This window comes from Cladophialophora carrionii (assembly GCF_000365165.1).
Source record: "Cladophialophora carrionii CBS 160.54 unplaced genomic scaffold supercont1.7, whole genome shotgun sequence".
Classification (NCBI taxonomy): Eukaryota; Fungi; Ascomycota; class Eurotiomycetes; order Chaetothyriales; family Herpotrichiellaceae; genus Cladophialophora; species Cladophialophora carrionii.
The window spans coordinates 1,202,575-1,228,803 of NW_008481832.1; the positions used below are offsets into that span (position 1 = coordinate 1,202,575).

The 26,229-nt window shown below is 55.0% G+C and overlaps 9 protein-coding genes across 9 annotated transcripts; 3 read left to right on the forward strand and 6 right to left on the reverse strand.

Moving 5' to 3' along the window:
• Positions 1 to 564: 564 nt before the first annotated feature.
• G647_08508 (uncharacterized protein) lies at positions 565 to 3,146 on the reverse strand (the record flags this gene model as incomplete). Its single annotated transcript, XM_008732817.1, has 3 exons — positions 565 to 2,723; positions 2,769 to 2,924; positions 2,975 to 3,146. The coding sequence occupies 3 exons, from the start codon at positions 3,144 to 3,146 to the stop codon at positions 565 to 567; spliced, it is 2,487 nt and encodes an 828-aa protein (XP_008731039.1).
• Positions 3,147 to 5,032: 1,886 nt separating this feature from the next.
• Positions 5,033 to 6,481, reverse strand: G647_08509 (TIGR01456 family HAD hydrolase; the record flags this gene model as incomplete). Its single annotated transcript, XM_008732818.1, has 2 exons — positions 5,033 to 6,020; positions 6,072 to 6,481. The coding sequence occupies 2 exons, from the start codon at positions 6,479 to 6,481 to the stop codon at positions 5,033 to 5,035; spliced, it is 1,398 nt and encodes a 465-aa protein (XP_008731040.1).
• A 1,313-nt stretch (positions 6,482 to 7,794) lies between these two features.
• On the reverse strand, positions 7,795 to 9,252 carry G647_08510 (uncharacterized protein; the record flags this gene model as incomplete). Its single annotated transcript, XM_008732819.1, has 2 exons — positions 7,795 to 8,989; positions 9,062 to 9,252. The coding sequence occupies 2 exons, from the start codon at positions 9,250 to 9,252 to the stop codon at positions 7,795 to 7,797; spliced, it is 1,386 nt and encodes a 461-aa protein (XP_008731041.1).
• Positions 9,253 to 10,456: 1,204 nt separating this feature from the next.
• On the forward strand, positions 10,457 to 12,343 carry G647_08511 (uncharacterized protein; the record flags this gene model as incomplete). Its single annotated transcript, XM_008732820.1, has 1 exon — positions 10,457 to 12,343. One exon carries the CDS (start codon positions 10,457 to 10,459, stop codon positions 12,341 to 12,343), a length of 1,887 nt encoding a protein of 628 aa, XP_008731042.1.
• A 1,282-nt stretch (positions 12,344 to 13,625) lies between these two features.
• G647_08512 (uncharacterized protein) lies at positions 13,626 to 14,922 on the reverse strand (the record flags this gene model as incomplete). The annotated part of the gene is made up of 2 exons (XM_008732821.1): positions 13,626 to 14,797; positions 14,850 to 14,922. The coding sequence occupies 2 exons, from the start codon at positions 14,920 to 14,922 to the stop codon at positions 13,626 to 13,628; spliced, it is 1,245 nt and encodes a 414-aa protein (XP_008731043.1).
• Positions 14,923 to 16,919: 1,997 nt separating this feature from the next.
• Positions 16,920 to 17,514, reverse strand: G647_08513 (ADP-ribosylation factor 6; the record flags this gene model as incomplete). The annotated part of the gene is made up of 2 exons (XM_008732822.1): positions 16,920 to 17,365; positions 17,421 to 17,514. 2 exons carry the CDS (start codon positions 17,512 to 17,514, stop codon positions 16,920 to 16,922), a joined length of 540 nt encoding a protein of 179 aa, XP_008731044.1.
• Positions 17,515 to 18,447: 933 nt separating this feature from the next.
• On the reverse strand, positions 18,448 to 20,288 carry G647_08514 (uncharacterized protein; the record flags this gene model as incomplete). The annotated part of the gene is made up of 4 exons (XM_008732823.1): positions 18,448 to 18,776; positions 18,828 to 19,157; positions 19,244 to 19,659; positions 19,843 to 20,288. The coding sequence occupies 4 exons, from the start codon at positions 20,286 to 20,288 to the stop codon at positions 18,448 to 18,450; spliced, it is 1,521 nt and encodes a 506-aa protein (XP_008731045.1).
• A 980-nt stretch (positions 20,289 to 21,268) lies between these two features.
• G647_08515 (uncharacterized protein) lies at positions 21,269 to 23,095 on the forward strand (the record flags this gene model as incomplete). The annotated part of the gene is made up of 2 exons (XM_008732824.1): positions 21,269 to 21,894; positions 21,949 to 23,095. 2 exons carry the CDS (start codon positions 21,269 to 21,271, stop codon positions 23,093 to 23,095), a joined length of 1,773 nt encoding a protein of 590 aa, XP_008731046.1.
• Positions 23,096 to 25,501: 2,406 nt separating this feature from the next.
• Positions 25,502 to 26,225, forward strand: G647_08516 (uncharacterized protein; the record flags this gene model as incomplete). The annotated part of the gene is made up of 2 exons (XM_008732825.1): positions 25,502 to 25,808; positions 25,858 to 26,225. 2 exons carry the CDS (start codon positions 25,502 to 25,504, stop codon positions 26,223 to 26,225), a joined length of 675 nt encoding a protein of 224 aa, XP_008731047.1.
• Between the last annotated feature and the right edge of the window lie 4 nt (positions 26,226 to 26,229).

Below are 26,229 nucleotides of genomic sequence, written 5' to 3' on the forward strand. Positions count from 1 at the left end.
GCGCTAGCCGTCTTGGGCGACTCACGCTGTTTACCTATTGTCACGTGGTTACATACAAATCGCTGTGCACTCGTACCACAGTAGCAGACGGCAAGTCGTATTTGCTGGTGGTTTGAGTAAGACTGGTGCTACAGTACGTACTCAGTTCCGCTAGTCAGTACTGCGGGTAGTGGGAGCAGATCTGAGAGCCAAGTTTGACCCCCGTGAGATGCAACGCATGGATCGTGCGCAGATTCGTTCCTCACGGCTGCGACCCTGCTACTGCTCTGCTCTGCCATGTTCATGCTATTCCAAACTTTTGTACGTATCCTACTGCACTGTATGTACTCAAGCAAGTCGTCCCCGGGATGACATGACCCAGAGCACGACTCTCTCTTTCCTTTTCGGTTCCTAGCACTGTTTCGCTCGTCACTTTGTCCCCCAGGTTTCCAGTTTATGGCAAATCGTTCACAATTTCTTCCCGGTCGCAACGGTCCGGCTCGGGCGTGTAGGCATGCTCCGTTAACTCTATGCTGATGCTCTCATTCCGTGCTATTCCAGAACGCCCCTTCTCGTCGTAGCTCATCATGCTCCTGTTGGCCTGTGTCCAGGGTCCATTGACACCTTCGCCGCTTGAGCCGGTCCGTCGACGGCTGGTCTCTCGGTCAATGTCGACAGAGCCGCCTGATCCCGCGATGCATCAAAGGACCGTCCTCTTGGCGAGAAGTGCTCCTGTGCAAACGCAGCCAGACTACTTCTTGAAGCGCCCTGCTCACTCCGCGGCGGACTCTTGGCCCTTTCCTTTTCAGCCTGCCTCTCTTCTCTAGTTTGCGAGATTTTGGCCTTCCACTTGCCGAACAAGCCTTTCTTCTCCATCTCCCCATTGAGGTCCTTGTTAGGATCCCCCGACTCCTGGTGGGAATGGCTCACTAGGTTTTGCTGTCCACTGACGTTCGGGTCGATGATCGATGACTGGGTCAGCTGTGAATCACCCGTGAAGCTTTTCCGCGGTCGACTCGAACTGCCGAGAGAACTGTTACTTCCCCGGGCCCCAGCATTCTGTCCAATGGGAGGCGGCGGGGCAAGGGGTGAGTTTTCTCCCTTCTTTGCTGACGACGAGAACCTCCAACGATGGCGACGCTTCTCCCTTTCAGGCTGAGGAAGGGCATCATCAACTACGTCGCCATCTGAGTGGTCGGTGAAGGAGGACCGAGAACGTGTGGATCCTGGGGGAGACGACGGAGGCTTCAAGGCCTGATTCTGCGCATCAGCCCCGGAAGTAGGCGTCGGAAATTGCTTCGACGTTGGAGCCTCATTGACGGGTGTGGCGGCCGTGTTCGTGAAAGCGGGACCCTGCGGCGCAGCTAACGGGTCATGTCGTGCAACACTATTAATATCAGGTGAGACAAGAGGTGTGTGGAATGTCGCCGTTTCGTCGCCATGGAGTGAATTCATCGAGCTTTGAGCGCTGTCGTTGGAACTTCCGGGAATCTTTTGCTTCTTCTGCAACTTCCTCGGTTGCCTCCCCTGGGCGTCCGAGGGCCCAAAGATGGGCGACTTGGGAAACAAGTTCGAAATCTTCCGCTCTCGTGTTGTGATGGGTGGTGGAGCCGCAGTCGTGACCGGTGCCTGGCCGGTCTGGTTAGGCCCCGGTGGTGCTGCTGGCAGAGGCTGAGCTTGTGGTTGCGGAGGCTGACCGGGTGCCTGGACCGGCGCTGCCGGTGCAGGTGCAGGTGCAGGTACTGCTCTGCTGTCAGCATCGTCTGGTTGGATAGATCCAGATCTGGATGACTTGGACTCGGTCGGCTCCTGGGTCGTGGGTGGAGCGGTGTTCTCTTGGGCAACAGGGCCGGCTGGAGGAGTGGTCGAATCGCCGGAATCGTTGACTCTCTGAAACCGGTTCGGAGCAATGGCGGGAGATCTTTTTGAGGGAACAGTGTTGCTTCGCGCGATTCCTCCGCTTCCGGAGAACGAAGTGACACCCGACGGTGTGCCCGGGCTTGAAACCCCCGGGCTCCCTCGTTCCCGGGAACCTCGAGATGAGACTGAGACGTTGCGCCGGACACCATACTTCCGAAGACTTTCAGCACCAGCACTCGCGTTTGATGCCGACCGACCAATGGCTTTGGGCGACCGTACAGATGGCGCGCCGCTTTCCACGTCTTTCTGAGTTTTTTCATCGACCGCGGTGCCCGACATGCCGATTAAGAAGTTATCCTGGTTCTCGATCAAAAAGATCAACACATCTTGACTAAGTCGATACTCCTGCGGCGACATGTCGTGCGACGGGTGTGACAGGATGCCAGGCTGGAATATCGCGGCCAGGTTGTTGGCCGTCATGCGATTCAGGTCTGACTTTGAAGCGAAGACGGCGAGGAGATCAAGTAGGTAGAGGAGCAGTTGGCGATTGAGAGGCGGCAGCTCGGTTATCAGCTTCTGATACGCAGCGACAGCGATGTTGTGGTCGTCGTAACTCATGTCGCGCGTCTGCGTCCCACCGTTGTTTCCAGGTGTTAGCGTCGCCGAGCGAAGAGGCGCGCGAAAGCGCTCGTAGAACTCGAGGGGGACAATGGGCTCTGGCAGCTGGTTGAGATATCGACGCAGAATGTTGGCCGCATCGTGGACCGTGTAGCCGGTCCAGTCTAGGCCTTTCCCATATCTGTCTGGCGAGTCGAAGATGGTCTGCAACTCCTTGATCCTTTTCGCGGATCCGCTCAGACGAAAGATACCCTCGATGTCGGTAGCTGAGATCCGTCAGTCCGGTCTAATGTTATGGGGATAGATCGTACCTTTCTCTTTAAGAAACACTCCGCATTTCGCCACCACAATCGGCACGTAGCCGTAGATGAAGCTCTCGCCGTTATCATTCTGTAACGAAATGGCCACATTTGCATATCTAATGCTGTCGGCCAGAGGGACCCCGAATATGCCCGGACCACCGTCAGCTGGTGAAGAGTTAGTGACAGGCAGCCCTTCCGCGCATTTTCCTGCTCACCTTTCTCCTCGTTCTTTTCTGTTGTCTTCCTGAACTTTTTCCACCATGACGCTAGCTCTCGCCTCGACGGAGGAGAGACGGTGCTTAACGGGGGAGGCACGGGAGCAGCGCGGTGGAGAGGTTGGACAATGGGTTGTGGAGAGGTCGCGGTGCCAGCGCTTCCTGTCGCCATAGTGCGGTTGCAGCTACAGGCGCGGGTGCGCTTTTCACCGCTGTTGCGAAGCCGGAATGACCGCCTCTTATGATGCTGACGTGCCTCTAGGTTCGGTCACTTGGTAGAGCTCGACGGTTCGGCGGGAAGGAGGCGGCGCAGCTCAGGCCACCGCTGATTTCTTTATGCGTTTCCGAGGACAGTAGACAGTGTTGTCGCCGGTGCGTGGATCGGACGCTGACGGCGAATGTGGAGGAGGATGAATGTGCAAGTCCTCGGCGAGTCTCAGCTGAAAGCAGGACTGGCCAAGCGCGAGAGCAGGGCGCTGCTCAGAGTTTGGTCCCAGCCGCTGTCAGTGGGCGCAGGCCTTCGCTGAGTGTGTCTGACAGTTGACGCAGAGAAGGTTGCTGGAAAAGTGGGAAGTGACAGTGACAGGGACAGGAGCAGAAGAGCCGAATCGAAGACGGAACGCGACGCTGGACAGCAGGGGGCGAAAAGAGGGTGGGTGTGGGAGTGTACAGTATGTGAATGCGAGCGTCAATGTGAGGTGGTCTGGAGTTTTGTCTAGGTATGAAAGAGGGTTGGGTCGGTGGGAGGTGCAGTCACAAAGATCTAAGTACGAGTAACTAGTCAGCCACCTAGTTTGCTGCTGTAGGCACCGTAGGTACAGTAGGGTTTGGCCCAGCGCAGCCTAAGACCGGCTTCGGTGCCCCCCAGTGGCCCTCCAGGCTTTAGTGGCGCCCCCAGGCCACAATAAGCAAGCGACACCCGTGCACGCACCACCACAACACACGACTCACCACCATCGAAGCCACTCTGAATCCGCGGCCCTTTCCTGCCTCGCCGTGAACCACCACGTTACTGGCTTCGACGGGCAGGTCAAGAGATCCAAAACGACACCTGCTGCACCCGTGGCCATGCAAGTGGTTGAACTGCCTCTCAGACGTCAGTTGCTTATTCTCTTTGGCTTGGTTTCTCGGGTGTTCGCGTAGGCAACCGTTTAAGACCCTAGTGCTCATCTGCCATAGAGCATGATTCGCTTTCTTCGATACCCTGCACATTAGTCTGACGCCTGCTGCATCTTCAGGTACAAAAGTCTGCCTCGGAGTCCAATACGGGAATGGCGGATCGAAGGCTAGGCCAGCAACCGTCCTCCGTACCAAGGTGCGCGCATGACTTCTCAGAGGTGCCGGGGCTGTTTCAAGACGTGTCACTCGCTACGATCTTGAGTTGTGAGATCTGCAATGGGCCTTCACAGGTCACGACAGGTTTAACCGTCGAAAATTCGACGATGGAGCCCTATATTTATATTTAACTTTTGGCTCAAAGGGCGGCGTGCACAGATCCAGCCCGTCCAAATCTTGCGGCTCGCCAACTCCTGCTCCGAACTAAAGGCGCATCCAAGCCAGCCTCGACCTTGGAACTCCCCTGGTCGGCAGCATGGCAAAGCCACGGTCCCAAAGGCTCTCCCCGAACCGTACTCCGTACTGCACAGGGCAACGCTGTTCTACCCACGAACTGGAAGCTACGCATGTTCTTGTTTGTTCCGGGAGACGCTCGTCCACCTCGTACAGAGGGGTTAAAAGACCCGAGATTCTTGGGAGAGGCCGGATATGCAGCTCTCGGAAATTCACATACTGTAGCCCCCAATATCTAGTCGGATCGCCCCCAATAATTATTGCTTGTTTTGTGATCATGATAGGCATTGGTCGTGGGTTCACAAGACCCGAGTACATAGGTATAGAAAATACAGCCAATGGCGCCATCCAGCACTTCCCCAATACTGACTCATGCACTGTAGATCTTCCTCCATAACTCCTCTTGACAGCAAGTGGTGTATGGTGGGTATCGATTCATGGTGGTTCATCATATCAAAAACGCCGTGTCGTGAAGCTGTTATAGCCATTCTAGGCCACGTTCGTGGCTTCCTCGCCCTCGTCGTCATCCTCGGTGATGGCGTTAGCCAGCTGTGGTGCGCCGCCACCAATGGTCAGGTCCTTGATCGCCTTGTCGAATTCGCGCTTCATGCCATGCTTGACCGCCTCGAGGACGTTGTCGACAGTCATCTTGGGCATATATCGGGGCCGCGTGCCTTCTTGGAAGACACCTGTCCGCACCAAGATGGAATACCAACTGGCCTCGGATTGGCCTGATTGGTCGAATTCGTTGGTGCCGCGAATGTCGGACTCGGGGGTGTCGCCGACAAAGTACACGGTTTCCGGAGGTCGGTTGATGCCGTGCGTGTCTTTCCGCCATTGCTGGAGAAGTCTGGTCGCGAACTGAAAGGTGCCGACCTGCGGCTTGCCGAAGGCGACCGTTTTCAACTCTTTCCCCGTGATGGCTCGGAACATGGCCTCGAGCGACGCTCGGAGTGCACCCATGCCAATTCGTGAGTACGTGTGCGATGTTGCCCAGACCACGTCATTGTGGGAAAAGAACACAGGTGGGCCTTCATCGAAGGTCTCTGACCGGGTGCCCAGACGGCCGTTCTTGGACATGCACAAGTCAAGGATGATTTGAGAGTCACCTGCCCAGTCCCGACTGTCGGCAAATACAAACACAGCCTCGATGTTGATATTTCCGTAGTTGCGGCCGTGTGAGAGTTGCCGCTCCTGTTCAGTCAGCTTTCGAAACGGCGTGGTATCTTCGTTGTCCTTGATGATGTCTCCCGGTGTGATAACGTCTTTGAAGCCGTACCCCTTGGCGACCTCGCGGCACTTCTCGCCCTCACCACCAACCACCAAGACGGTCTCGTATTTCTCGGCCATTTCTCTCATAGGTGTATGCCCACAGATGAATTGGCCCGGGGACACCTCCATCTGAAGCTGGTTGCTGAGCTGGATGCACCGTTCCTCCTCTGTCTTGCCACCCCCGTTGGTCACAAAGATATACGGCCTTGTTCCCAGGATTAGTATGGTGCCCATTGAAGCTCCTGCAAACACTTACACTTTGATGCCGAATTCATTCTCACCATTCAGGACTCTCATGGCTTCAATCGCCTCCGGTATCACTTTACCTCCTTTGATGAGGACGCCATCAATATCAAAGGCAAACGCGTATTTATCCGTGGTTGCCAGACCAACGTCGTTAGGCGTGACTGGACCAGAAACCGGTGGTGTCGAGGTCGGTGAGGATTCCGCCAGATGATGCTTCGCCATTTCCATGGCAAGAGCCATCTCACTGGCACCGGAGCGGGAGCCCAAGCGGTCCGGTGGTCCAACCAGGGTCGGTCCTGAGAAAAGGTCCTCGCGTTTAGCACTTTGACTGGAGACTCTTCTTAGGCCGGCATGGGAGGCTTTAGCGGCCGTGGGATACAGCATGCCGGAGTCCTGATCTGAGGGTTTGTCGGACTCCATCTTGATTGCCCGAGTCTCTTCCCAAGCGCTGCAGCGCAACAAGGCCGGTCGAAGTATGTTATGGGATTTGAGTAGTCAACGGAGTGTTTGGCAAGTGGCTTGTGTCCAAGAGCCAGGTATGAGATCAGGAGATACGCTGATTCTCTGAAGTGCCGAGGTGGTACTTCGTATATATATATCGCCTTCAATAAGACACTGCCATCGCTCCCATACTGGAGGTGGAGGCAACTAGACAACCCACGTGGTGGAAAAGTGGAAGAAATCAGATAATTGCAACCTAAACAGTGGGTATCACGAAACTGAAGGAAACACGTCGCGGTGAAGTACTGGAGCCTTTCTCGGGAATATCAACCAACAGGGGTATCGACGAGGAGGGAATGACGTAGCCTTGCTTCTAATGTCGTCCTTGGTCGGACGAATAGACGTCGCCGCCTTCAGCGATCTCGAGGCTAAAGTCCGCCGCCCCCAGAGATTTTAAAAGCCGCATAGATGGTCGTTGGACGCTGTTTGGGTTTTGCTGGAGTCGTGACATGTGGGATATTTTCGCGAGGTCTTGAGTTGCAGAGTGATCCACAGCCTGAGACGACTTGGTGCGAATAGCTTGGTCTCAGCCTGTCTGCAACCTGCGGTGTCGTGCTTTGGGTCTTCCTTCGTGTTGGACGCTTGTATCCATTTGACGTCACTACGGTCCGTACTCGCATAGCTGGTGGACCAGGTACGAGTCGTCAGACAATGTACGGGTTACCTAGTCAGGTACCGGGGCAGCAGAAACCTCGTATGCTCGTCCATAATTCGTCAGTCGTGCGCAGTTGCAGCCTCCTCAGGTACATGTAGCGTTCCGAGATCACCTGTATATTGCCCTATGGGTTGAGGGCACATAAGCCTTTGAAGTGGCGCAGGTCTCCGCTCTCGAGAACAACCCTACGAGTATACACTCGATGAGGTGAGTCCATTGCCGATTTCCGAGTGCGCATGGGTCGTGGGTGGCCTTCATGCATGACCTTCGCGATGACATGGGTCTGGGCTGACAGTTTTGATAACAGAGGACATGTGCGAATAGCAGAAACGCTGAAAGTTGGTACGTCCAAGACTGTTGCGAGGTTAACCATGTTGCACTATCCCAAATTGCTCCAAGCCATCTCGCCGATTGGGGTCGCTTGCTGAAAGATAAGGACAACGCTGAGCATGATGATGATGCTGATGCTTGGGGATCGCACAGGAGAAGTGTACTCGTACGAGTACAGTACCTCCTACCGCCTCTTGCTCATATGCAACGCTGCTGTGAACTCGACTCCAGCGAAGGTGCAACCAAACTAAATCTGGAAATTGTCCAGCCAATGCTTCACCACCAATTTTCCTTCCTCAAATGCAGCCTTGGGAAAGCGGACGATGATCGCTGCGTGACTATGGCTGCTCTTGTGGATGTAGACGGGGAATTTCCGGAGTCCCACGTCGTCGAGCGCCTTGATCATTGCAAACTGTGCCGTAGTCAGTGCTAAGGTCGGGAAGTTCGGAGATCGTTCTGCGAGCGGAGCTCGGTCACTCTCTGACTTCTCAGACAGTAAGGACTCGGTACTCTGCGCAAAAGCCGCTGAAGACAGAGCAGGGGCTTCTACGATTGCATCTGCTATCTCTTCTGCTCCCTCTGGCAGGTACTCCTGTTGTTGAGCAGCATTCACATTCTCGAAAGCATCCTCGAGGCCAATGCGCATATCCTGGACCATCCAAGGGATTCTGTATAGACCAAACCCTTCGTCCCGACGATCAGCCTCATGTAACTGTATCCTCCGTCGGCTGCGAAACGTCTGGATGCCCGAGTTCACGAGGAAAGCTATCGTTGCGATGGGTAGCAGCACGACCAGTGCGAGGAAAATGGGTGCTCTGCGCAGATAAGTCTGGCTATGCATGCGAAATCTTTGGTAGAAGGTTGGCAGCTCCTGCTCCGGTATCAGATCGCAGGGATGCTCTGGGTCCAATATGACCGGCTCGTAGCCCTTGAGGTAGTGCAGGTTGATCTTCCCCATATCGACGTAAGGATCGCATCTTGAGATTCCGGTCGTATAGAAGACTGCCGTACGATCGTTGACAATATTGGTGTACAGAGACCGGTTCTGAAAACGAGCAAGCGCGTGAATGAAGATGCTGTCAGGGTCTGCAAGAACACTCAAGAGAGGTCGATCCGTGTTTCTGAAGTTATCAATCAGAAACAGCTGCCGCCCAGATGTTGATAGCGTGCGAGCGCCCAGGACATTCCACAGATGGTTTTGATACCCGGTCAGAGGCGTCCGGACACCCAGGTGCGGCGTTGCGAAAGTCGTGAAGTTAATCGGGCTGATGCGGTTGAAGAGTCCCTTATGGTAAAGCAGACCGATTGTGTATCGCGCGACCAGGCCTCCCAAAGAATACCCGATTATGGAGAATCGGGTGATTTTGTGACCATCCCGTCCCAGCTCCTCCAAAGCATCCTCGACCTCCCTGGCGACCCGCTCAGCACCGACTTCAATACCACTATTTCCTCGTCAGTACTCGAGAGGAGTCGCAAGAAAGATGCAAGTCATGACTGCTTTCGAGGAGACTCACTCGTAGGTCAGGGAGCCGAGATTCCTGCGACAAGCGAGTACCACGAGTTCCTCGTCACCGTAGCGATCACGCAGCGACTTTGCGACATAGTCCAGATGACCCGGATTCCCCCACAGCCCGTGGACCAGAACGACGAGATGCTGCGCCTTTCGAGGAGTAGATTGTCCCGACTTTCGCAGAGCGGGAGCCATCTCCCAGTTGAAGAAGAGGATTTGCTTGTTGATGCTTCGCAGGTCGAAGGGCAGCGACATGTTATCAGAGCAGGCGCCAGTCAGCGGCCGCCCGCGCCAAGCCAGCGTAATGACGCGTGCGTTCTCCCGGGGCGCGCCCCTAGCAAGCCGGGAAGCAGCAACACCCGAGCGCCGACAAGCTCCAGTTAATTAAAGGATAGACGCCTCGACAGCCCGGTGCCCCCAAACTCAACCCCCGAATCTCAACTTAGGCGACGGATTATTGAACCTTGCCTGTGCCGTGCACCTGCTAGTGAGTGATGGGCTGTCTTTGCTGGTCGTTTGGCACTCCCGAGGGGCGTGAAGTGTGAAGCGTGCGGCTTGAGACCTGAACGAGGAAATTTGACCTGGACTTCACTGTCGTCTGAGTCGTCACGCACAATCGTCTCAGTACAGTAAGTGACTGCTTCTCTGTCCAGTCTGAGATTTATCTGATTTACGACTGGAACACACGTCCAGGCAGCTGACAGCAGGCAACCAGATCAGGAGCACCGCAGCTTTCGTCGAGGACAACAAAGCTACGTCTCACGCGTGGAACAGGAGAAGAAATACTTTCGCCTTCGTGCACAGCGACAGCTGGCATTTATGGCCGCTGAGCACGGTCGTCCCACGAATCAATCCGCCTGATCTCGCCCTCAGATATGCCGCACACAACCAAGGACGCATTACGTATCTAAAATGGACACCGGTTCCTGTCTGTGACCTCGAACGATATCACAACCCGTATCTCAGCGGGCGATAAGGTGGTACCCGTGGCACCCAAGGCTGCTGCCCGCTGCTTCTTGGCTCCGGAGCATGCCTATCCCCCACTGCAAGGCTTCGAGTTACCTGATAGTGACGGACGTCCGGGGCTGCTGAGTGGCTGGCCTTGCCTGAATCAACGTCAGAGCGAACACTTGGGTGACACTGGCTGATGCTATTGGGTGCTACGAAAAACAGCTAGGGCTAGGGTTGAAGGCAGGCCGTGTTGCTTTTGGTGACGAATCTTTAAACACACGATCATTTCCCCGAAGGTCCCTGTCGCATCCAATCGCTAATCCCCGGTTCCTCAAGGCTCAAGCCCGTACCCGGTTCGTGGTTGACGTCGAAAGCAGGCTAGCCAACACCCTTCACCATCGAACGTTCATGCTTATCAACATACTCTGTCCTCGTCCATTCCGATACGATGTTCTCCTCCTTGGGACGCTTTCGTGCAACTCCTTGTCCTCGACAGCATGACTGCGACCTTCCCATTTGCATCTTCTCACACTGCGTTCCAACCCGTACTTTCGATACAGGCGAGACGCTCGCGGTGGCGCAAGAATATGACCCTCTCAGTGCTGGAGATGTGTCACCTCCACCTTCGAAGAGAAGGCGGCTAGAATCCCCTCCGAGAGATGTACAGCGTGTAGATGGTGAGGACGCGAAGAATACGCGTCTTTCGCCCCCGATATCGTCAGCGCCCAAAAGACAGTCATCCCCGAGGGTAAAGTCGACGGCCACTTCCACAGAGCATGAGGAAATTTTGAAAGGAGGTCCTCGTACTGCGGTTCAAACATCTGCCAACAGAGAACTAGCCTCCTTGACCAGGAAAGTCTCCCCACCACCAACGAAGAGGACGGAGGAGATATCACAAACAACCAAGAAGAACCCGCCAAAAGTGGAGACACTGACACCGCGCAACGTGATCAAGGCACCGGCCCAGCTCAAAACCAGGTTGACAGTACTACAGAAACTCCACGAGCAAATGAAAGCCCAGAACAGCAAGCTTGCCAGCTCGGACGCCAAATGGAAACCGCTTGTTCTGGATGAGCAGGAATTGATCACTTTCGCGCTCGACGAGGAAGAAGCAGCCACGAAACTGGAAGGCGACATTTACAGAAACGCAGTCTCTCAGACCATTATGAGAATCAAGAAGATGACCACTGAGGAATGGGTCAAGAGAGTTTCTGAGTGGACGGGTGTATCGTCATCCGCGAAGGTTCAACAAAACGTTACAAACCCTAGTGTCGACTTGAGTTCGATAGGCCTCTCTTCCTTGAATCAGCAGATTGCCGTGCTCAGGCATTTACGGACACGATTGGAGGGACTGGAAAAGTATGGATATGTCACGGCGCAGCCCTCTGCTGTGGAGATTGCCACGGCGAAAGCAGGGGTCGCGGCAGCCAAAGGATATGAAACATGCGATAGATGCGGTACCCGGTTTCAGGTCTTCCCAGGCCGAGATGACCACGGACGCTTAACCAGCGGAGGGAAATGTCGGTACCATTGGGCCCGAGCAAACCGTCAAGGTCGATCTGAAGCAGTCTACCCGTGCTGTAACAAGCCGGAAGGCAGTGAAGGCTGCTCGGAAGGCGAGACGCACGTTTTCGGGGTCAAAAATCCCAAGCGCCTCGCAAGTATTTTGCAGTTTGAACACACGCCCGACAAGCCCGGTGTCCGACCGTTGCAACCAGTGTCATTCGACTGTGAGATGGGTTACACCACGCTGGGGATGGAAGTCATTCGCGTCACCGCAGTGTCTTGGCCAGACGGAAGACTCCTACTCGACGCCTTTGTACGCACGTACGGGGAGATTCTCGATCTAAATACCCGGTTCTCCGGGGTAACCAAGGAGATATATGCATCGGCGAAGCCTTATCAGGCACCCTTTGTCGAAGGAGACGAGCTCCGTAGAGTGGACTCTCCCGCCGCGGCTCGACAGCTGCTCTTTGATCTGATCAGTTCCGAGACACCCTTGATCGGGCACGCGATCGAGAATGACCTCAACGTCCTGCGCATTATACACCCCTTGGTCGTGGACACGGTACTGCTTTACCCCCACCCCCGCGGTCTGCCGGTCCGGTTCGGCCTGAAGACGCTCAGCCAGAAGTTTCTCTCGCGGGGAATCCAGACAGCAGGCGAGGCGGGCCACGATTCCAAGGAAGATGCAGTCGCGACGGGCGATCTCGTGACCAAGAAGGTGGCCGAGCAGTGGAAGCTCATGAAGCTTCAAGGGTGGCGGTTCGTGGAAGGGATCCTGACGGACCCAGACGAAGCGGTCAGTTTGGATGGAGGTCATTCGATGCTTTGAGTGGGGGCCTAGCACAGAGGGTAGAGGGTAGAGGGTAGATGGTAGAGGGTAGAGGGTAGAGGGTAGAGGGTAGAGGGCAAGGGCAAGGGCAGTTGCCAGTGGCCACTGGCCAATGAGCTCAATACATAGGAATACTCCCACAAATGCGCCTCCATACTAAGTACAGATGCAGCTACTACATATACAACTACTCAGTGAGTGGGTGGGTGGGTGAATGAGTAAGGGAGTGGGTGATCGAGTAGTAAGTGAATGAAAAGCGCATTTTCGTCCTCTGGCACAGACATCCCATCCATTGTTGCTAACTCTGTACCTATCTGCCTACGTACAGGTAGGTAGGTAGGTAGGTACCCTAAGGAACGGAGATAACATTACGGCATGGGAGTCCTAGGCACGCCCATCACCACAATCAGGTAGAGACATGACTCGTCATTACTGACGCATCGTATCAGTGATTAAGGTATCGAAGGATCTCGCACCACATACACACAGACAGACAGACAGACATACACATCCAGACGTCCACATCCATCCATCCATCCATCCACGCCCACATTCATCATATAGACTGCGGCGAACCACTCCCCCGCGGATTCAATGTCAAGCTTCGTCTTGATGTCTTTCTGAATTCTTGTCTCGTCTCGTCCCGTCTGGCGTCCCTTGAAAGTATGTATGTGGCGTACGAGGTAGTGGAAGGAAGCGCGCGCGCGTGCATGCAAGGAAAAGGCGGACTGTGGTACCGCACGTGGGTATTTGTGTTTTGGTTTAGTCTTCTATGATGTGATCTCGGAGTCGGGATGTCTCGGAGTCTGGCATCTGTGTAATATCTGGGCGCTGAAGTGTCAAAGTACAAGATGAAGATCAGAAGAATCTGAAGTGTCGAAACAGACTGGGATAGATGGTGCCATGGACGATGGAATACAGGAGATGGGACTGTACGAGTACAGTAGCCCGACTAGCGAACGGTCGCAAAGTCGCCAGCCAGCCAGCAAGCAAACAGGAGCGATGCGATGCATGCATGTCGTGAATCACAGCCCATCCCGTCCTCGTCTCATCCCATCTCATCCCATATCGTCTTGTCGGCCGTACATGAGGAGTCTGGTGTCGTTTCAAACTGGGGATTGTGAGCTGTGCGCTGTGAAATCAAGTCCATTTGTATTCCATTCCATCGCGGATGCCTCCGTCAGTGTGGCGTGGCGTGCGGACATTAGTGAAACTCCGCTTCTTGGGAAGCAGAAGCAGAAGCAGAAGCAGGCAAGGGAAATAAACGCGACTGGGTCACCCTTCAAGGCCACCACCCCATCTTCTCATAACTGGCAATCATATCTTTGATGCCCTGGACAGTAAGGCCGTCGGGACGATGGTATTGGAAGCCGACAACGCGCTCAAACAGCGAACCGTCGAGACTCAAGTCCGTGTCCTTGAGCAGTTCCTTTTCCAGGAATGGTGTAAGGGGCCCCGGTTTCGTGATGCCGTTCTTCTCGAGCATGTCGGCCCACGGCTGGAGGAGGTCCTCATTCAGATCGTCGACCACGTGCTCGAGGTTCATCTTGGCGAACTGCGAGATGATGGTGCCCTGGAAGCCGGTCCTGATGTCGAAGACCTTGGAGATGATGTCCGCCAGTTGGCCCTGGCTTGTCTGCCCGTGATCGACAATGTTGAAGACGGGGACGTTCCCGCTGGGGGCGTCTTCGCCCTTGGAAAGCGTCGGTCGGCGGGAAAGTGTCGGTGAGGAGGAGGAAGATGACGATGACGACAACAGCGACGGGGGGATGACTGCGTTCTTGGCCCGCCATTCGGCGGCTGCCCACAGCGCGCGGGCCACGTCCTCCACGTGCACGGTGTTGATGCGCAGGTCTTCGGTCCACAGCCATTTCAGCTCCTTTTGCTGCTCCTGGTAGACGCGGGCCAGGCACAGAGCTTTCGCAATAAACTTGGAATCGTATTCTCCGTAGACGTGCGCCAGGCGCAGGATGACGAGGTTGAGACCCGGTACCCGTGACAGTTCTTGTTCGGCCTCCAGCTTCGCTTTTGCCAGCTTGAGCCACGGCTTCAGTTTGTCCTGCTCGGTCCGCGGCGTCCGGTTCGGGGCATATACCATTCCTGTGCTGACCTCGACGAAGGATTTGACGTGGCGCTTCGCGGCCTCCTTCGCCAAGGTGACGCTCACCTGCCAGGACCGCAGCTTGTATATTTCCGAAGGCTGCGACAAGGCGGTCTCGCCTGCGCAGTTGAAGACGTAGTCCCACGATACGTCGGGGCCGTCCGGATGATCGAAGACTCGCGCCATGGATGTGTCGCGTGAGGCGTCGGCCTGGATGAATTTATCTTGCGAGCATGCCTCGTTGAACTCGGGGCCAAGGTGCGCCAGCTGCGGCAGCACCTTGTCGACTAGACGTATGGAGGAGGCCAGGTTCTGGGTGTGGATGTACTTTGCGAGGAAGCGACCGATGTACCCTGTCTTTGGGTCAGCCGGGGCACAGAGAGTTGTGTGATGCATATCACTCACCAAGCCCTCCTACTATCAGCACCGACGGCTTATGTGTACCATTGACTTCGACGGCTCCATCGGGCGTAGCCATGATGCAGAGAGCTGGTCGTTTCGCCGACAGGGACAATCGACGGCGCCTACTGTGTAAGGATGAGAAGCACGGAGGAGAGGGGGCAGAACCAGCAAGGCTTCTTATGCCTAGCTGCTCTTGCAGCGCGGACGAAGAAGGCCGGACAGGATATGATGCGATGTGGTGTGGGAGGGGTAAGGCAGGCCAGGCTCCTCAGGGTCGACGGTCTTCTTTCTAGGTGGAAATCAAACAAATCCCTCTCTCTGGGTGCCGACAGCCCGCAAAGCAGGGATGGCCCAGTCCGTCACGTCGACCACGAGGTGGAGGATGGTGCGGAAGAGTGGCTCCCGATCAAACGGCCTCGAAGCTTCAGCGAGACAAGGGCCCCACGGACGGACCGCACGAACTGACTAGCAGACAGCCTCCCAGAGGCACGAGAGCAGTTGAGCCGCCCCCTCCGCAGTTGGGTTTACAGGGACGGGCCGTGTCTGGCAGGTGGCAGCTGGCTGACGGCGGGATAGCTCGGGTCTCGGAAGGTTTGAAAAGCTGGAGAATGGCGTGGGATGGCGCAACGAGGCGGAGCAATAGTCCGGATTAAGGACACCGTAGTCAGGGCCTGTCGATGTTGCGGGAGGCGGAGTGGACGCGGGTGGTTGTCCTATGAACACTGTCAGCCGGAGGCAGAGTTGATGAACTCTGAAAAATCACTGACTGATTAATTGATTGATCGGGTGAGCGAGAGGTTGTTCACTTGCAGAACGCCTACTGTAATCAGCAGACGAGACATCCCCTGCCCTTGCATGCGATCTGCTGCAGTTCAGGGGGTTCACGCAGGTCCAGGTCTTGACAGGTGACAAGAAACATGGGCTGCATGTGGTAGTTGCAGTGCTACTGCATCTGTTGAAGCCAGCAGCGTAGCGCAGTGTGCGAGTGCATACCCGCTGCACGCAGGCTTGGGAGAACAACTCCGATGCTCCTCACCACTGACTTTCCTCGGCTTCATCTGGTCCAACAGTCTAGGGAGACCAAGCCGTAAATGGTGGGACCGATAACGCTGGGTTGCTGGGAGCAGCCACTCACGCACGGTCTGTGGTCGGCTACTTTAATTAATTAGGGATTTGCGGCGAATTTGGGCCCAAGAGAGAAACACACCAGGTCCATTTCCAGATAATTAATTGATTAGCGGGGCTCAATGAGCTGTTTTAGGCACGCGATGCGAGGGAGAACCAGCTGCACGCCTCTACAGTACTCGGAACACAGCACTCAGTAGGGAGGACTTCCTTCCTAGCGCCCGTTTGGTCCGAGGGTCGTACTCCGTATATTGCAAAGCATGCTCGAGAGCGGCGTGCGCGAGACTCAACCGTTAGAACAATGCGCGTGCCAACAGTTCGCCCCCGCCACACATGACTCTTCTCCTATGAGTACCTCGTACGCAGATCTCTTTTGATGAGCTGCCACAAGGCTGACTAAACGTACACTTCTCAGTCACAACTAGTACATATAGGGTTGTTGCACCATTGTCGCATATGGCAAGACTCAACCAGACTGACTTTTGGGCTTGTTTCGAATTTCCCTGACTCACAATGGCCTTCTCAGCTTCAGCGCGGACCATTTGCAATCTTCTCTCTGTCCATCCTGTTGTCGACTGGAGCAGCATTGACGGAAAGATGATCTTGGACTGACCGCGGTCCACCGAGAAGAAGGTGAAGTACAACGGATGCCTCGATGCAATGCGCTGGCGTTCCAAACCGAGTAGCATTGCTCCATGCTCCTCACAATGCCCGTCCCACAAGCTGCTGGGAAATGTAACTGCGCTGAACTCCATGCTTTAATCTGCTTCCGAAAAATATCGCTAGCAAATAGGTATCTTGGTGGTTGTCGGCCATGTCATCGCTGTCCACTGCTCGCCGCGACTGGTCCAAGTCAGCGACGGAGACGCTCATTTGGTGGGTGCTGGCCGCGGTTGTGCCTTGACGTTCGTCGACAGCCAGCTCTGTTGAAATTGCGTCAGTCCATTCTCAGAGTTCTCCGAACACAAAGCAACTCACCAGTCCCTCAAGAAGTCCTTCACCGGTAGTTGCGCAACTCGGCACAACATACCATGTCCGTTCTTTGAGTTGTGTCAATCTCAGCTTCTCCGTCACCTCCGTGGGGGTCATCGAGCCCGGTATATCCTGCTTGTTGGCGAACACCAGCAATAGTGCCTCTTTCATTTCTCGGTCCAGAATGATGCGGTGCAGTTCTTGTCGTGCCTCGTCGATGCGTGCTCGGTCGTTGGAGTCGATGACGAATATGAGACCTTGAGTGCCGGAAAAGTAGTGCCGCCAGAGAGGACGGATCTTATCTTGCCCGCCCACATCCCAGACGTTGAACTTGACGTTCTTGTATGTGACGGTCTCGACGTTGAAGCCGACGGTAGGGATTGTCGTCACGTCTTGGTTGAGTTTCAGTTTGTACAGAATTGCTGCTCCCGCGTCAGTATGCTCTGCGACAGCGCGCCGCCCGAGTATAGCACTCACTTGTCTTGCCTGCCGCATCCAGGCCCAGCATCAACAGTCGCATTTCTCTTGACCCGAAGATCTTGCCCATCATCTTCGATATTTGGTTCCCCATGGTGAGCGGCTTTCTGCGGGGCGCAGCTGGTGACTCGACTCGAAAGATTGTATGCAGTGATAGTAGGTGTGGTGCGGCCGAAGCTAGCGTTGTGCTGCGATCAATGGACGGGTGCAACTGAAACCGATACAGTTCAGACTGGATTCAGACCGGCAAACAGGCGCGTCTCTAGCAAGTTGGTGGAAAGATCCTCCGCGCTGTGTACTGAGATCTCACTCTTGGAATCTCTTTGAACGACAGATGGCCTCTCCTCTGAAAGTTCGCCGCTGTTCAGGAGATAACCGGTGTGATGGGTTGCAGAAATTTGGTTAGAGCCCCATCCTGGCTGCATGCGCGGGTGAACGCGAAAGGGGCGCCTGCGCTTCCCTACCCAGTACAGTTGGTTTCCCGGCTTGCTCCCTCGCTCGTGCACTGTCAAATTGAGGTGGGCCAATCGAGGATCCCCAAGGATCCGCTCACCAGGCAAGCGTGAGGTCACTTCAACTGCGCGCACGTGCCGATACGAGCATCTCCGAGCATCTCAGGGGCATCACCGTGAACTACTCCAACCGTGGTACATTTGCAGATCTTCAAAAGCACGAGTCTTACGCTCATCGCGTTCAATGACTATTCAATTCTTGTCCTAATTCACAAGGAGTGGCCGCAGGCTTGCATTGGATGTCATCTGCGCAAGAGCAGGTTCATGAACCCATTCAGTCGCGTGGTCGCCTATCGCTGTGCAGGGCCTGTCAACTGTCCGCCACACCCGAGTCTCGATGTTTGAATCCAGCTCAGTACATATCTCGCGTGCGTGGTGCTGCAGCCGTACGCCAGCACTGCATGCCATCTCGATTCAGGCACAGCTTCATGACCTGTTCAGTCGCGTGGTCGCCTCATGCGATACAGTGCTTGTCAACTGTCCTCCACACCCCAGGCTCGCTGTTGGAATCCGTCTCAGTGCATGTCTCGAGCATGCACGGTGATCACACAGACCTTCATCCTCCAAACTCGCACGCCGGATTGGGCTGCATACCGCAGATCGTTCTGAAAGTCACGCCAGCCGAGTGCCATGGTCTGCCATTCCGGAATGGTGAAGTCCTCGGGTTCCTTGCTCTTTGCTTCATTTGGTGCGAAGGTGGGTGTTGTAGTTGCCGAAGCTGGTGTATTCACATCGGTCATGTCCTTGGCACGCTCGACTTCTTGATCAACCCTACCAGCATTGTCGTTTCCGTCGTGAGCTCTGACATCGGCAGTATTTCCAGCCATCTCACCCTGAACACGACCTGTAGAAATGTAGCGACAGACATCGTTCCAGCCGTAACTGAGCACCTAACCCAGTATCCGCGCTGAAGGAACATCCACACGATAATTAATGCCGGTGAAGAAGTTGACGAAGTGATGATTTTCAACCGGGGCCGAGGGCCAGTGATAGGCAGGCGTCATGGGTGCTGCGGCAGTGCTCGGCGCTGGGTTACGAATGGGAGACGCAACCTGGGCCATGCTGATGTAGACCGACATGATTGAGGGGAGAGCGGGTGCGATGGCTAAGGTGCTTGGGTAGGAGTGGGCAAGGGCCAGGCCAGAGGTGTTGAAGGGCTCGTTGGACGGAGAAGTAGCGTTCTGCTGGTTGCCGGTGACAGCGGGATGAAGGTTCTCCACAGCCGCTGTCATTTTGTTAGCTTCTTACATGAGTTTTTTTCAGAGAGAAGAGCTAGAAGTTAGACGGGGATGGATTCTGATGAGAGCTCACAGTTTGCAATCGGTCCCCCTCCGTGTGCGATTTCCTCTTCCAATTCCTCAACTCGCATGATGTGCGCCTGCCATAGTTCCTCAAAAATCTTTGGGTCGCTGTTGGCTCGAATCGTAGCTGATCTGGTGATCAGATCGATGATGGCCTCTTCCGTCTGGTCAGCGTTCATGCGGGATGGTGCCGGTAGTCTTCGTGCGACTTCGGCGGACAGATCTTCGATTTTCTTCATGGCTGTAGCTCGAGCGCGACTGTGAGGGGAGGGATGGCCGGAGTCGATATCGCCCATGTAAGACTCATCACCGTCTGCCATCACGGTTGGCGCGTCACTTGAAGATTGTCCTCGGTGGGGTGTTGCGCGGCGGGTGAATTGCACGTTTCGCATCTGGCGCCAGAGCGACTTGCAGACAGGGTGGAACCTTTTGAGGAGGGAGGTTGTTAGCAAAGGAGCTTGGCAAGACAATCGCCGACTTGTTCGATAGAAGTTTGGGTTGAATGGTCAAAATGGCTCCGTGATGAAAGCCCTTCCGCAAGCTTCCGTGTCCATCTCGCGGAAAGATGCAATGCGAGGGAGACAGAAGGGCGGAGAAGTGGCTTCATACCTAGGATCAACGGCTTTGTTTTTCCAATACAGCAACCGCGCTTCTCCCTCATCAAGATCTTTCTCGTCAAGCAGCCATTCTGAGTTTGGTGTCCAGACGATGTAGCCAAATGCACGAAGCAAGTAATCCGTCGTTGTCTTGATACTGGCCCCTGTGGCGCGCCGGATCTCTGCCTGCTGTTTTCTCCGGACAACGCGGATCACACCATTGTGGAAGTCATGGTACTTGTCTGGTCTGATCTGGAGTTGGCGGAAGATTGGGGCGTACAGATCGCCATACCGTTCAGTCGCGACGATATTCACTTCGCTGAGTTTACGCAGCCCATTGCCAGGGACCGTGCTCAAGTCAGGGATGTGCAGCAATTTTGGTGTCTCGACGGTGTCAACTTCGGCTTCCGCATTGGACTCTTCCGCGTACAATCTGTCAGGAGGCTCAGTCGTTGCCATGTCGACTGATGGTTATCGCGAGGATACTGGAAGGGACAATGAGTTTTGTTGGAGTGTTAGTGATGGTCACAGACAGGGGACTTGTCGAGCGAAGAAGAAAAAGAGGAAGACTGTACGGTGACTTATATCACGTTCGGGCGCAAATATTGTCACTTCATTGTTCTCACCAGGCCTCGCCATATGCTCTTCACTGGTCAAGGGACATCATGGATGGGATCTGTGAATGACTCCAGCCTGTAGAGAGGCTCGTGATGGAAATCTTTCTATTCACCTCCACTCCCGTCCAGCCTCGTGAATAGCGTCATTGTCCAGGAACAATCTTTCTTCAACCCATGCGTGGCATGGCACTCTTTGTTGTTGTGTATCAAGAAGAATTGACGACTTGCTGAAGCATTTTCGAGATGACTCTGCACAATCCAACGAGAAGGCGAGTCTCGAATCTCATTTCTCACCACAAGTTGATGTCGGGCAGATACAATTCCAGCACATCAAATAAGCCGAAGACGCAATCGACAAAGACTCATCTGAAGCGTCGAGAAGGTTTGCTCGCAGGTTAACAAAGATCACATTTGCCTTGTCGGAACCTCAATGATGGATTGACGTTTAATTGGATCAATCTCGGCTGAGCCACGTTTCCCGGCACAGGGGCTAGATCGGCGGGCTCGAGACGGGGATTTATCCTGGCGGCACCCGTAGTTCTACCTCATCCGGCCTTGAGTTTGGGGTCCAGGCTTCGCACGTTGGCGCCTCGAGCCACTCGGGGGCGCCTCGAAGGGGCAGTGGGGCAACTATTGGCGTCAGCCGAGCCATCAGGTCAGCAGCCACTGTGGCTTGCCTGGCCCCTAGTGCCCCTGACCCTGGCGGCTGCGTGGTCGGACGATTTTTGGATCATCACCACCACACGCGCCTCTCTTCCTCTTCGACGCTTCAGTTGTTTCACCATCTTCGCCTCTGCATACCACTAATGTACCGACAATGTCATGGAAGCTCTAATATATCATGAATCGCCTATTGCCGACTATTTAGAAGGAGACGCCTTCCCGTTCGAATCAGCCGATCCGCCCGCCACTCCAACTGACGCACAACCAACATTTGCACCTCGAGGTCTCCCCAAACTGCGCGACCGGCTGCGGACGATACGCAGGACTGCCGCCTCAGTCACGGACGTCGCCAACGAGCGTCTGATCGAACAGTTCCGCTATATCATTGTCGCTTCGCAGCTGCTCTCCGACGAGCCAAAACCCCGGCGCCAATTCCAGAATGAGCCGTCCCTCACCGCAACTACCCTTTCCCTCAAAGGTGCTTTTATAACAGCAGGAATTTCCTTTGCGGTGGCGTGGTCTCTACATCTGCTGCAGCGAAGGTATCGGACACCTCGATCGATCTCGTCAAGTTGGTCGGAACTATGCATATACACGTCGCTGTTTATTGGGGCTTGCTTGGTTCTCTTCTGGTTCGGCCGGCGTCAGTACCTAGAGTTTGTGCGGCAGTCGGCGGTGTCAGCATTAGGAAAAGCAGTTGCCAGCTCCCACAACTACGATGGGATTACAACAGAGGCGCTTCGTTTTGTTCAAGAAATTGAAGTCGTGTCTCGAGGCTACGAAATGTAGGTTCTGGGTCACCCCTTTCATGACAGGCTGCCTTGCTGACTCATTAACAGTAGCCACCCATTGCCTCCAATCAGCCGTCTGGAAACGGGGGAATCACCCAACAGCTGTTGTGAGCTGCGAAGCACCCTTGGACATGCTCTGATAGCCAGTATTGTCCGATGCGTGGAAGCCCACAATGACATCCAACTGCTTGTGAGGGATATCGATCTGCGCAAATACCACGACATATACGAGGTCTCGATGCAGGACTATGCCGATGCTGTGGCGGTTGCCAACGAGACTCCCATGGATGCACGGAACTCTTTGAGAGAGCTGCGGTTCCTGTTTCGACTACATCTGATTGCTCGAAAGGTTCTCCTGTGCGACTTGCTAGCACTTCGCTCCGGCTCCACATGGTACAACATACAGCAGTGGCGGCTGATATCTCGAATGTTAGAAGGGCTTGACGGTACATTATGCCACGCAAGTCAACAGCTCCACAATGCTGTGGTCAAAGAAGAATACGGAGACAACCGTGAGGGCTCTGCCCAGGAAGAGACTGAGCCTGATCCTGAACGTGACCCATCCACCACCGCGCCCCAAAAGCGGCATACCAAGGCCCAGATACGCCGGTTTGACGCCGTGGCCAACACCGTTCGATCGCTGAACGCAAAAGTACACCTTCTGCGAGAGGAAATCAATTCCATGCGTGCGGTCGACGATCCCTTACTCAGCACGACCATCACTGGACATTATGAGCAGCTTGGGACTGAAATTCGGAACGCTCTGGTCGAATGGGAAAAGGGGCGAAACACCATGTTCCTTAATGTAGGCACTGACTCCGACCGGCGCTTGTCCCGAGCATCCAGTGGTATGCGGTCACCGGTGTCGCCTTCACCCAGCAGTCTTGGTGGCTTGACAATCGTCGACGGAGGTCCTGCCGAAGCATTCAAGCTGCTCAGTGGTGAGGAGCGAAGCTCATACGACGGTGCAGGTGCGGACGAGGAGGTGTTCGAGGCTGTGGCTTTGCCACGCAAAAGGATGTCTTGGGCACCAATGAGTAGGGAGGAGAAACTCAGCAAACTGCAAGAGGACCGGCGAAAGCGAAAGACATTGCATGAGAATGCGGAAAACACAACCAACATGCTGCGAGAACTGCAAATGGTCATCAAACATCGTCCCCTTGTCCGGTCCGATACACGAATCACCTCGATATGATCGACAGCTGAGTCGTATTTGCTGCAGGTCGGGTGGGCTAGGTCCAGGTCCCCGTCCATCTGATGTGGCATCAAGACTCGTCTTGTCCCAAGATTGACGATAATTTCATGAAGCACATGCACGGCGTTCTAGGGTGGCCTCGTTCTACGACTGACCCTTTTCGGCAGGATGGAGTCGGAGCGCTAATGCCCAAAAGTTCGGGCACTTGTTGTGGCAAAAAAAGGATACACTTGATCTTTCCTTTGTTTCGTTTTAGGCAACTGCATGCATACTCGAGCCTTTATGGTGAATGAGGACGGGCGCAGAGGTGGTCTCGGGTGGCGTCGTGAACTAAGCCGGCATCACCAGTCGAACGAGGACCTGTGACTTCTGCAAACCCTACTTCCTGCGCAATCCAGAACTACAAGAGCAGAAGTGAGCAACGAAGGTCATGGTCAACTTGTCGTTGATGCTCTGTGTTCCCATGGGCCATATAGAGGTCTGATATATAACACCGCTGCTGGCACATGTCGGCTGCGAATCAAACATGCCAAGCGCCGTCCAAGAAGCCACGATTCGAGAACAATGCGGTTAGTAATGGCCATAAGCGAGGCTAAAGACCGAGAAAGCTCTCGCTGGAACCGCTTAGAAGGGACACCGGCCGGGCATCTTCGACGGGTGACCAATACGGGTTATTAGGCAGGCCGGCCACGGTTACGGCCACGCGTTGCCCTTGAGTTTTGACTGGTCCATCCGGGACTTCCACTGGGCAGCTTCGATCGACAGCGGCAAGGTGCGGTAGCGGATGCGAGAGGCCACGATCATCCTCCGTCAAAGAGGCGGTAGGATCTAAGGGCACCCCGTTACGGCCGCCGCTCCAGATGGACCCAAAGTCTTTCGGGTGTCGGCATTGTCCGGTACTGACCGCGTTTACCCTATGCGTGCCTATGATGTATGATGTGCAGCGTTTCTACCCGACATCCTCTACGAGGTACACCGCGGGCACTATTATGCACGTATGCGGCGTACAGCCTCAGAGCTGACGAGAATGCTACTGCCTACTTACAGCCCGGGACTCACGGGAGGGTCTCGAAGAATCTCGCAGTTGGTTCTCGCTTTTCGCACGCATCACAGTGCCAACCAGGCAGGGAGATTGCTGTCAATGTGCTCGTCAAATTCCTTCGCTTACTGCAGTTCCCGTCGCCTCTTGGCGGGCAGGGAGAGGCACAGCGCCCTCAAGTCTTGCTGGTTCCTACTTTCACCGAGGCCAAGTTTAGTAAGATGGACGTTCGACGTCGCGCATCATTCTTTCATTGCAAAGCCAGCTCCCAGCAAGCCTCTTGCTTCCGCATTCGCATTTGTAAAAAGACCTCATGCTGGCCGCTCTGACGCACGAATCTCCTTATGTCCGTCTCCAGCCCTGTCGCCTGGTCCGCCGCTGGTGCCTTGCGCAATCCAGTCAGACGGCCCCCACCGAGTCCTTTGGCTTCATATGTACGACTCGTCCATACTCTGGCTGTAACTTCTCCCGACGCGATCGCGCAGGAGCTTGGTGACCACTACCTCAGACCCCGGCGACTGCTTCGAGGGGCTCGCGCCATAGCATGTCCCCGACCGCAGCGCTCTTGGCATGATGAGGGCGTTCAGAGATCTAGAACTGATACTGTAATCTTCTCTCATCCCAGCGCTGAACCTCGACACCAACCCAAAACGGACTCTTCTTTGCCACAGACGTTAGGCAGGTCGATCTAAGAGTGTCGCATTGTGGCTGCAGTTAGTCCAAGCCTCTATGTCACAGGGACCTCTTACCTCTTTTCGACTCGTCCCAACAATCTCTTCGGTATGAACTCTTTCGTCCGCGTCCGCCGTCAGCCCCGGTCGCTGGAATATATCTCCAGTCGTGGGTCGCCCCTGACTTTCGGTTGAGAGGACCCGTTTGCCACGCGCCGTCGCGACTGTAAGATTTGAACGTTATGGTCCTATAGAAAACGGTGATGGCCTGGCGGTGGCTCGAGCGTGTCGACGGCCGTCCCTGCGCATGTAAGTATCATCACAGATGTCGCGAGAGCTTCTATGATTCGTTTGAACAACACACGCTTTCTCTGCAGTCGACCAGAGACCTTTGCCTGAGAGGACTACGGCCCCATGTGATCGCAAGAGCCGGTGCATATATAGGGGTCCATGTGGGTGTGGCTGGGTCGCTGGTTTGGGTATTAGAGAACCAGGCCGTCATCGCACGTTTCCATTCAGATTTGAGTCAAAGGGTTGACAAGTTCTACGTCGATTGTTGCGCCGGTTCAAATTCCTTCTTGAGCATTCTTTGAAACCTTCAGTCTCGATATTACCGGACCCAATCGGCACCATCGCGATACCATTGCCTTTTGTCGGAACATGTCACATCAGGGAGTCAGGCCGGATGGACTAAACATGGCGCAGGAAGCTCGGATCGAGGCCGCCATCCGCGAGGTCAGACAGATTGCAGACACGGATTCTATCCATATACCGTGGGAACATCGCCTTCGCATCGCCCGTACGGCCATTGCAACCTTCGACTCTGCCGGTCTCATGCAAATGCCCAACCGAACGGCGGACCGGACGTTCGTCATTGCCACCTTGCAGAGACTTGCATACCATGACGCGGAAACTGCTGGTGTTGTCGATCTCGCGGAGTGGTGTGTGACTCAATGGCTATCACTATTGCACAGGAACGGTGAAGATCTTACGGCGCTCAGGGGTCAGTCTACAGCTTACCAATCCTCTGATGGCTACTTACATAATACCAGGACTTGGGCAGGCCTGGTTAGCCCGATCTCAGAACGTTCTCGCGCGGATCCATCGAACGGAAGGCAGTTCTTCTAGTGGGAGCAGTGGCCGACCGCAGAGCCTGAGCGACAGGTTTGCCTACTCATCCTCGGAAGAAGCCAGGGATGCAGAGCGCGCAACCGCCGAAGCCGATGCCCGAGCACACACTGCCGACTATGTGGAAGCGCGTGGCATGCTGATTCCAGCGGTGGACTACTTTTCCCGAGCCATCGAGGTGGGCGAACGGGATGGAGTGCTCGCAGGCGAGCTGCTTTCAGAGGTCAGGATATATTCCATGTTTGGGCTTCCTGCGCTCGCCTTCTCCGCACCTCCCATCTCCTTCTCATGACAGG